The sequence below is a fragment of the Hyperolius riggenbachi genome, chromosome 10 (assembly GCF_040937935.1).
Source record: "Hyperolius riggenbachi isolate aHypRig1 chromosome 10, aHypRig1.pri, whole genome shotgun sequence".
Taxonomy (NCBI): Eukaryota; Metazoa; Chordata; class Amphibia; order Anura; family Hyperoliidae; genus Hyperolius; species Hyperolius riggenbachi.
The window spans coordinates 218,303,135-218,314,028 of record NC_090655.1 but is presented as its reverse complement, the minus strand read 5'-3'; the positions used below and the strand labels follow the sequence as shown (position 1 = coordinate 218,314,028).

At 42.2% G+C, this 10,894-nt stretch overlaps 1 protein-coding gene across 1 annotated transcript in view; it reads right to left on the bottom strand.

The window, feature by feature from the left end:
- Positions 1-3,126: 3,126 nt before the first annotated feature.
- Positions 3,127-10,894, bottom strand: part of LOC137536815 (uncharacterized) — a 231,220-nt gene continuing 223,452 nt past the window's right edge. The window contains exon 27 of the mRNA XM_068259012.1: positions 3,127-4,576. Within this exon, the coding sequence (XP_068115113.1) occupies positions 3,609-4,576 (968 nt within the window). The 3' untranslated portion in view covers positions 3,127-3,608. The remainder of the gene's footprint in view (positions 4,577-10,894) is intronic.

Sequence of the window (10,894 nt, the reverse complement as noted above, 5' to 3'; positions counted from 1 at the left end):
TTTCTTTGTTACAGCTGATACAAATCCTACAATACATCTGCAGTGTTTCTACGTCCTGCTTTCATGAAAGCAGACACATTGTTAACATCCTGTGCTTTCAAATGAGCTTGTCTGCCTTATATGCCATGGCAGTCGTGTAACAAAGGAGAGTGAACAAATTACAACTTATAATTAGGCACAAATGAGGGGGCATTAGACAGGCTAAACTCTCTAAATACATACACGGTGCATTTCTCTATGTTTTCCTTCAGTCCTGTGCAAGAGTTCAGGTTTACTTTAAAAGAAAATAAATAAGTTAAATGTTAAAATGTTCCATTTCTTTGATAAAGGTCATGATAAATAACTTGTATATAAAGTAATAGAAATGCTTAGTCCACAAAAATGAAATCCTAAACCAATAAAAAAAAATACTTGTGCTGCTGCTATAAACCAGTCACCATATTTTTTAAAATGAAATATCTGATTGGGATTGTATATCTGATGTGTACACAGAAATATTTTGCATATAAAGGTAAAATTCAAAAAAACTAGAATATCATGCAAAAGTCTTTTTTTTCAGTAATTTAACTTAAAAGGTTAAACTAATATATGAAATAGACTCATTACATGCAAAGTGAGATATTTCAAGCCTTTACTTGTTATAAGGTACTTATCCGTTAGCCGGGCGCATCCGGCAGGTGGCGCTAATTACTATTCCCCCTCCAGGCCGCCATGGATAGTAGGGAAAGATGTAACTCTGGTGGAGTTTTGTCGCCACCTAGAGGATGCGCCCCCGGCTAACGGATAAGTACCTGTTATAACTTTGATTATTATGGCTTACAGCTTATGAGAACCACAAAATCTCAGACCATTAGGGCCCGTTTCCACTGTGGCGGAAACCGACGCGAATCCGCAGAGTTTCCCCGCAGGCAAATCGCGCGGGCAAACTCTGCCATAGGGGATAACGGCGCTGTTGGCAGAATCGCTTGCGGTAGCGATTCGGCTGGAACCCCCCACAGAATTCGCGGCGGAGGCTGCGATTCCCATAGCACGGCTGATGGGATTCGCCTGCGATCCCGCCTACCCGCTCAGTGCCGTCATGCGTCTCGCAGACGCACGCCGCACTAGTGGAAACGAGCACTTAGAATATAGTGAAAAGGTTCAACATTTTAGGCTCAAAGTGTCAGACTCTAATCAGCTAATGAATCCAAAACACCTGCAAAGGGTTCCTATTTCATACATTAGTTTCATCTTTTAAAGGGGAACTGAAGAGAGAGGTATATGGAGGCTGTCCTGTTTATTTCCTTTTAATCAATACCAGTTGCCTGGCAGCCCTGCTGGTCTATTCTCTGCAGTAGGATCTGATTAAAACCAGAAACAAGCATGCAGCTAGTCTTGTCAGATCAGACTTATAAGTCTGAGCCACTGAAACCCCTGATCTGCTGCATGCTTGTTCAGGGGCTATGGCTAATAGTATTAGAGGCAGAGGATCAGCAGGGCTGCCAGGCAACTGGTATTGTCTAAAAGAAAATAAACATGACAGCCTCCATATACCTCTCTCTTCAGTTCCCCTTTAAGTAGAATTACTGAAATAAATGGACTTTTGCAAGATATTCAAATTTTTAGAGTTGCACCTGCAATAAATCACATCTCTGATGTAAGAATAAAGCCTGAGGAGCAGTAGTGTCACTAGTAGGGATGGTCAGTGAGATGCAAACAATTCTGTGTTGATGCAGGGTTATGCAACTTTTATATGCAAATTTATGCAGCTTGAAAATGGACCAATCAAATGCCAGCTTTGCACAAGTTGATTGGTCCATTTTTAAGCTGCATACATTTCCATAGAAAATTACATAATTCTGCATCAACTCAGAATTATTTGCATCTCATTGGCCTTCCTTGATCACTACCTGTGACATCCAGCTGAGCAATAATGCAAACTGACATTCATATATCATTTTAATATATATTTTAGTACATTAAAAAGAATAATCATATTATATAAGTGGTAATTTTTAAACAAGTGCATTTGAGTGGTAACTTAACACATGTAACTATTGTCAGCTCCTGTACAATTGTACATGATTTTCAAAATCCCATTGCTAATGAAATCAATTCATTCGATATGTTATTCAATTGGGGTTGTGACTACAAATTAAGTTATACAGTAGTAAACCTGGTTCAGATTGTGCATGAAGAATGTGTAATAGAGGAAGAATCCCCTCATTCTCCAGCACAGAGTATCTGCACATCACACTTATATGTATTCACAGTTAGATTGTTCTTTCCCAGTTTTGTTCCTGTCTGCACCTTCTACATGTACTCCTACCAGGGGCTAGCTTGGGCAGTGATGAGATGCCTTTTATGTTACATAATTTCAGTCAACAAGATTGCTATATGTAGTCGGTGAGTCAGTGGTATCATAAACTGAGGAGTCGGAGTTTGTAGGATTTTCAATCGACTCCACAATCCTGATTAGGTGCCCATTCTAAAGGCTCATACACACATCATACTATAGTCTTTGGAAAATGAAAGATCACAGACCAATCTTACCACCCTTCATGTAGTATGAGAGCCATACCTTCACAGTCTTTTCTATGGAGCTGAACTCCACATCAGATAGAAATCTTTGCAAGATGCTGCACACACAGATGTTGTACAGACGCAAAAGATCAGTATCTGCAAAAGATCTTTTCCTGCCAAAGATCCGTTCCTGCAAATTGCATTCATAGTCTATGAGATCTGCAGATCATCATACACACCTTGTTTAACTGATATTCATCTGCAGATCAGACAATCATCTGCAGATCTGAAAATCCATCCTGGTGGATCTGATCTGCAGATGAATGTCTGTAAACAAGGTGTGTATGAGGATCTGCAGATATCATAGACTATGAATGCATTTTGCAGGACCGGATCTTTTGCAGGAACAGATCTTTTGCAGATACTGATCTTTTCAATGTCTACAGCATCTGTGTGTGCAGCATCTTGCAAAGATTTCTGTCTGATGGGGAGTTCAGCTCCATAGAATAGACTGTGTAGGTATGGCTCTCATACTACATGGAAGGGGGTAAAATTGGTCTGTGATCTTTCATTTTCCAAAGACTATAGTCTGATGTGTGTATGAGGCTTTACACTAACCTTCCCCTCCTAGTGTCTAAAACTAACCCCAGACCTGTTTCCTAATACTAAGCTCCCACTCATAACTAATGGCGCACAAACTCTCGCTAATTTTAGCTGTAGCTCATCATCTATGATTGGCTGCAACCATTATTCAGCATGCAGTAGCTGATTGGCTAATATCTACTGTACATATCGGACCCCAACCTCACAACCTGGGCACCCAATTCTGATAAATTAATCAGGTGTCTATTAAATGTATATTAACCCTCGCAACCAAATGACCTGATCCAGTCACAAGGTCTTTTGGAACTGGTTGGCATGATTATTCTTCATATAACTAGAACATTTGATAGTTCTAAAATGTGTTGGGACTTGGCTATTTACCTTTAAATTCGGCTCATTGACTTCAATATGAATTTTGCTAAATTGGTTCGCCAAAAATTTGCTGTACCACCCAAAGTTTGAGGAAATTTTTGCAAGAATATCAGAGGCATTCCCACTCATCCCTATTTCTGCCACTTGGCATATGAATAGGGCTTCTCACCATGGTGAGTTCTCGCATGTGTGACAAGCTGCGATCTTTCTACAAAATATTTTCCGCACTCAGTACATGCATAGGGCTTATTTCCAGTGTGAGATTTCTCGTGTCTGATGAGATTTGATTTCTCTACAAATCTTTTTCCACACCCAGCACATGAAAAGGGCTTTTCACCAGTGTGTAATCTCTCATGTGACACAAGTTTTGATTTCTGTATAAAACATTTCCCACACTCAGCACAGGAATATGGCTTTTCACCAGTGTGACATCTCACATGTCTGGCAACCTCAGATTTTTGTACAAAACTTTTCCCACATTCAGCACAAGGATAGGGTTTGTCTCCAGTGTGAGCTCTCTCATGTCTTACAAGGTCAGCTTTCCGTACAAAACCTTTCCCACACTCAGCACAGGAATGGGGCTTCTCACCAGTGTGAGATCTCACATGTCTGTCAAGCTCTGATCTCTGAATATAACTTTTCCCACACTCAGCACAGGAATAGGGTTTCTCTCCCGTGTGACATCTCACATGTCTGGCAAGATCAGCTTTCCGTCCAAAACATTTCTCACACTCAGTGCATGAATAGGGCTTTTCACCAGTGTGAGATCTCTCATGTCTGATAAGATTTGATTTCTGACCAAAACATTTCCCACACTCAGAACATGAATAGCGCTTTTCTCCAGTGTGAGATCTCTTATGACTGACAAGATTTGATTTCCAAACAAAACATTTCCCACATGTGGAACAGGAATAAGAGCCTGCAGTCTGCTGGGTAAGAGGCCCTTCAGGATTAGACAGGTGAGGAGAGTCTGGGGGAATATTTGGAATAAACAGGATATCTGCAGGAGACTCTTGTCCAATGACATCATCATCCGTTGTGCAGTCTGTGGATCCACAGAGATGAGTCTCTGAGAGGTTCCTGATGCCAGGACTCCGCACTGCAAATAGAGAAATATCATCACTTCCTGTTAGAGAATTCTGAGGGGAGGAACAATTATAATTAGGGATGGTCAGTGAACTGCTAATAATTCCAAGGTTGATGCAAAGTTTATGCAGTTTGGAAATGGACCATATACAGCAGCTGCATTAGTTTGCATATAATTAGCACCATCTCAGAGTTATTGGCATGTCACTGACCATCACTGGTTACCAGTCTGAGAGGGAACTGCAGAAGGTTGTGCTCATTACAGTCAAATAATAATTTGCTTGCAAAAGTTATGTAGCTTGGAATTAAGCCAATCAAATGCATTTCCTGACATATAATTAGCTGCATAGACTTTTCATTATGTTAGCATACAAGTTCAAGTAATTTGCATCTCACCGACCATCCCTACACATAAAGCATTGGCCATACATGGAAAAGCAGCAGCTTGATGAGACAATGGATGCAAAGTTTACTCCTATGACAACAGACTTTTAGGTACTGCCAGAGTTGGTTCCATTGTGGTCTGGCAACTATGATATTTATAAGTCCTATTGACAGCAAAGATGTAATATGAGCAGCTCTATGGAAGTGGACATTTCAACCTCCAGTCTACATTTACACACAGGGAGTGCTCCTTTATGTTATCCTTAGAGATAACATAAGAGGTGGATGGATAGTGTAAATGTGGGTAATGGCTCTGCCTCTGACACAGAAGACCAGGGTTCAAATCTCATTTCTTCCTGTTCGGTAAGCCAGCATCTATTCAGTAAGCCCGCACCTATTCAGAAAGGAGACCTTGGGCAAGATTCCCTAAAACTGCTACTGCCTACTGAGTGTTCCCTAGTGGCTGCAACTCTAGTGCTTTGAGTCCGCCAGGAAAAAAGCATGATAATAATGTTAGTAGTCTTATATATTCAATAGGTGGAGAAATGGGGACAGAAAGTGAGGGAGAGAGAGAGAGAGAGAGAGAGAGAGAGAGAGAGAGAGAGAGAGAGAGAGAGAGAGAGAGAGAGAGAGAGAGAGAGAGAGAGAGAGAGAGAGAGAGAGAGAGAGAGAGAGAGAGAGAGAGAGAGAGAGAGAGAGAGAGAGAGAGAGAGAGAGAGAGAGAGAGAGAGAGAGAGAGTGTGTGTGTGTGTGTGTGTGTGTGTGTGTGTGTGTGTGTGTGTGTGTGTGTGTGTAGGCCACATCTGGAATATAGAATTCAGTTCTGGGCACCACATTACAAAAAAGATATTGCAGTTTTAGAGCAGGTGCTGAGACGAGCAACAAAATTGATACGTGGGATGGAAGGTCTCGCTTACCAAGAAAGGTTAGATAAACTGGGTTTATTTAGTCTAGTGAAAAGACGCCTTAGAGGAGATCTATTTAACATGTATAAATACATCAGAGGGCAATATAATAGCTTGGCGGATGAGCTTTTTGTCCCTAGGCCTTCTCAAAGGACTAGAGGACATGATCTGCGCATGGAGGAAAAAACGTTTTAGCCATTTATGTAGGAAAGGGTTCTTTACAGTAAGAGTGATTAAGATGTGGAATGCAAACTCTATACCTGCATTTAAAGGGGGCTTAGATGCTTTCCTTGCGTTGAAAGACATCCATGGCTACAATTACTAGGCAATGCCTAATGATGTTGATCCAGGGATTTTATCTGATTGCCATCTGGAGTCGGGAAGGAATTTTTCCCTTTTGGGGCTAATTGGACCATGCCTTGTAAGGGTTTTTTTCGCCTTCCTCTGGATCAACAGGGATATGTGAGGGAGCAGGCTGGAGTTGTACTTTGTACTGGTTGAACTCGATGGACGTATGTCTTTTTCAACCAAAATAACTATGTAACTATGCAAGTGTGTGTGTGTGTGTGTGTGTGTGTGTGTGTGTGTGTGTGTGTGTGTGTGTGTGTGTGTGTGTGTGTGTGTGTGTGTGTGTGTGTGTGTGTGTGTGTGTGTGTGTGTGTGTGTGTGTGTGTGTGTGTGTGTGTGTGTGTGTGTGTGTGTGTGTGTGTGTGTGTGTGTGTGTGTGTGTGTGTGTGTGTGTGTGTGTGTGTGTGTGTGTGTGTGTGTGTGTGTGTGTGTGTGTGTGAGAAAGAGAGTGAGAAAGAGAGAGAGAGGGTTGAAGACTAAATACTATAAGTTTTTACAGACTTAATAATGTAACTCTTAATGATGGCCACTCTGCTGGGAGAGGAGACCCAAGACAGATCCATCTTATCATATTCTGTTACCACTGCAGCTATGTACATACGCTGCATGACACACTACCAAATGGGGTGCATGTCATCTCGCCGCCACTCAGTACGGTGCAGTGAGAGACCTGAATGACGGCTGATAAGCTGATCTGGCTAAATGAGCCCCAGTGTTACCTAAAGCATCTTCTACTGCAACCAATCTGTGTACAGTAATGTACAGAGTGACCTTTATCAGCTTATTACAGGCCAGTAACACTAAATCACCCCACCACCACCACCGTTACCAATCTGAGTTCAGTAACATATAGTGACTCATATCCTGGCAAGCATATTGGACGATCAGATAGACCATTCTCTAATCAAATCTGATCAGAGAGGTTCTGGGAGGTTAGGTAGATGAATTTTATGTTTGGAAACCCAGATACAGTAAGAAAAGGAGACAAAAAGAGCACCAGGAGTGCAAAACGTGTAGTATTTCTGGGAGATGGGAAATGTAAAGAAATAACAACTACTCACAAATGTGGGTTGCTATAGGCAAGCACAATTCCAGGCATGTGGAGAAGGACCGTCTCCACTCGGTTATGAGGACTCGTTTAATCAACGCGGGTCGCGCTTCAGACACTGTCTCGCATTGACCTGAGCAAGTGTGCAGGTCTTGTAAAATGCGTTGTCTTTTCATTGGTGTCTAACAATAAAAGGCTGAACCTCGTATCACAAGGTAAGACTTTTCCTATTATTTACTTCTACTCACTACACATTGTATCACAATTGGGGTGCCTCCTTCCATCTTGCACTGATCAGAGAGGGATCGATTGTTGCCAGTGTAGTGCACACAGTTTTCCAATCGTTTTCAGCATGAAATCATTAGTCCAATTTCCACCTTTATACAAGTTAAAAGTAAATTTGATTAAACTTGATAAATATAGCAATTCATTGGCCTGCAGTACTCATTTCAGCAGCAATCTTTATACACTGCAGGTATATTGTTCGAAGTCTCTGTTGGGTCAAGACAAGAAAATTCCTCCTAGTTGTTCTACATGATCCTACAGCAGAAATAAGCTGCTGAAGTTTTATAACTTAGTGTTTCTGAATGTATGCTTGGATTTTAAGATAATTTTAATGAATTATTTGCATGTTACCAACAATCCTGAAATAATGCATTAATATAGTAACTGTGCACTGTGCAGACAGTATACACATAGCATCCATATTACCTCTCACATCTGTTTTTGCTGTTGGTGTGAGACACACTTTGATCAAAGTTGCCTCAAATGACATCAGTTCCCCCACTTTAGGCTATGGTAATTACCACCTCTGCTAGATCAGTCATTTGATTATTCCCTCCCTGCCTGAAATTAGTGCACTATGGTAATAACTTCTAGGTAATGGGAATTTGAATATTTACTATACTTGATCATGAAAAAAAGGGATTTAAGGGAGCTCAGGGAAAATTAGTACAAAATTTATTGATGCGTATAACAATGAAAAAACTATAACAACTATGTATAAAACCTTCCCCCCTTAAAATCAAATGCAATTAAGCTGAGCTAGATGCATGTGTCCCTAATAGGTGTGCACACCCTATAGTAACTTGCATGCATAAAATTCTCTTCAGGCCCAACTTATGCTGAATTGGTGATCACCACCACAATACTTGGTGCGTGTAAATCTTCGGATTCCCCCCGTGTGTCTTGCCAACACGCCTCTGTGTAAGATAACACTTACGCAGCCATTACTGACACTTGCGCGTGTCAAACCTCCCCGAACATCAACCAGCTTCTCATACAGGCTTTAGAATGATTCCGTGATTCACTCACGTGGGCAGCCTATGGAGTCCGGCTGCCGTGCGATTCCTCACTACCCGGCTGGGACTAGTGGTGCGGTGGCTCTCTCCTCCAGTAGGCTCCGATATGCGGAGATGTAATCTTGGTACGACCCAACCCTGGAGCGTTACGATGTTGGGAGGAAGGTTGCGGAGGCACGGGGGGAAAACCACGCCTACCAGTCACGGCGGCGTCACCTGCACGTGACGCGTTTCATCCAATCAGGATTTCATCAGACGTGTGACGTCGGGATGAGGTAGCGTGACTTTTATGTCCATCCTGGAACATCAAGTTTACGTCAAAATTTAAAAGGACAGTTGTCCATTGCACATATGAACACTATATCCAAGGTGAACGATTAGAAACGGAAAGGCACAGGTAGAGAGCGTGGATATTCATAAGAACACTTTGATATTTAGATCTTTGTTTAGTCCATGTGGCAATAGACTACCACATTTGTATATCAACTCGGATTCTTTCTTTCTAAGCTCCCGATCGAAGTCACCCCGTCTGGGGCTAATGTTCAGTTTATATATTCCCATAACCTTTAGACCTTTTGGATCTGCATTGTGTTCTGTCTTAAAGTGCATAACCATTGGGTTCAATCTTTTCTTATCCACGTTGGCGTTCACGTACAGTTTAAAGGAAATTTCTTTTTTGGATCTACTGATAGGCAAAACGGGCACCTCCCTGACAACTAGGACATATAGAAAAGAGACCTCAGGGAATACCCTCTTGTCAGCAAGCAGTGCACACTTGCCTGCACAGAAGTGGGCGGTCCCCACTGGACAATTTTTGCGGTTACGACGCAACTGTGCAGATATCAATATTTTTAAACAAGAGGCAGGTGATTTAATGGCCAGATTGAAGGCACGAGGGTACCCTACCAAGATTGTAAATACTGCTTATCATAAAGCACTTGCAAGGGAAAGAAGGACCATTTTAAGTCCAAAATTCAATTCAGAGATGATAACGCCTGTTCAGTCCAAGCCCAAAACTGACGAAGGGGTGTCTAGGTTAGTCACGACTTATGGGGCTCATTACAAAGAAGTTAGAGATATACTCAGCAGGCATTGGCATTTGTTGGGAAGGGACCCCATAATAGCGAAGGTGGTGGGTGACTATCCCCATATAGCAGCTAGAAGGAGCACTAATTTAAATGACATCCTGGTCAGCAGCGAGTTTGGCTGGAGCAGGCGTAGAAGTGATATACAGAGAAAGAAAAAAGGAATGTTTACATGTGCTGGATGTGATATTTGCAGGTATATTCAGAAGGGCAACATGTATTATAATTGGAATCGATCGGAATCGTTTTATGTTAATGACAAAATTGATTGTAATGCCGAAAGGGTTATCTATCAAATCCGCTGCCCATGTGATCGCATATATACAGGAAAGACATATAGAGCCCTTAATGTCCGCATAAGAGAACATGTTGCAAATATAAGGAACCCCAACGTGGATAAGAAAAGATTGAACCCAATGGTTATGCACTTTAAGACAGAACACAATGCAGATCCAAAAGGTCTAAAGGTTATGGGAATATATAAACTGAACATTAGCCCCAGACGGGGTGACTTCGATCGGGAGCTTAGAAAGAAAGAATCCGAGTTGATATACAAATGTGGTAGTCTATTGCCACATGGACTAAACAAAGATCTAAATATCAAAGTGTTCTTATGAATATCCACGCTCTCTACCTGTGCCCCTCTGTTTCTAATTGTTCACCTTGGATATAGTGTTCATATGTGCAATGGACAACTGTCCTTTTAAATTTTGACGTAAACTTGATGTTCCAGGATGGACATAAAAGTCACGCTACCTCATCCCGACATCACACGTCTGATGAAATCCTGATTGGATGAAACGCGTCACGTGCAGGTGACGCCGCCGCGACTGGTAGGCGTGGTTTTCCCCCCGTGCCTCCGCAACCTTCCTCCCAACATCGTAACGCTCCAGGGTCGGGTCGTACCAAGATTACATCTCCGCATATCGGAGCCTACTGGAGGAGAGAGCCGCCGCACCACTAGTCCCAGTCGGGTAGTGAGGAATCGCACGGCAGCCGGACTCCATAGGCTGCCCACGTTAGTGAATCACGGAATCATTCTAAAGCCTGTATGAGAAGCTGGTTGATGTTCGGGGAGGTTTGACACGCGCAAGTGTCAGTAATGGCTGCGTAAGTGTTATCTTACACAGAGGCGTGTTGGCAAGACACACGGGGGGAATCCGAAGATTTACACGCTTCAAGTATTGTGGTGGTGATCACCAATTCAGCATAAGTTGGGCCTGAAGAGAATTTTATGCATGCAAGGATCCCCGTTACTAT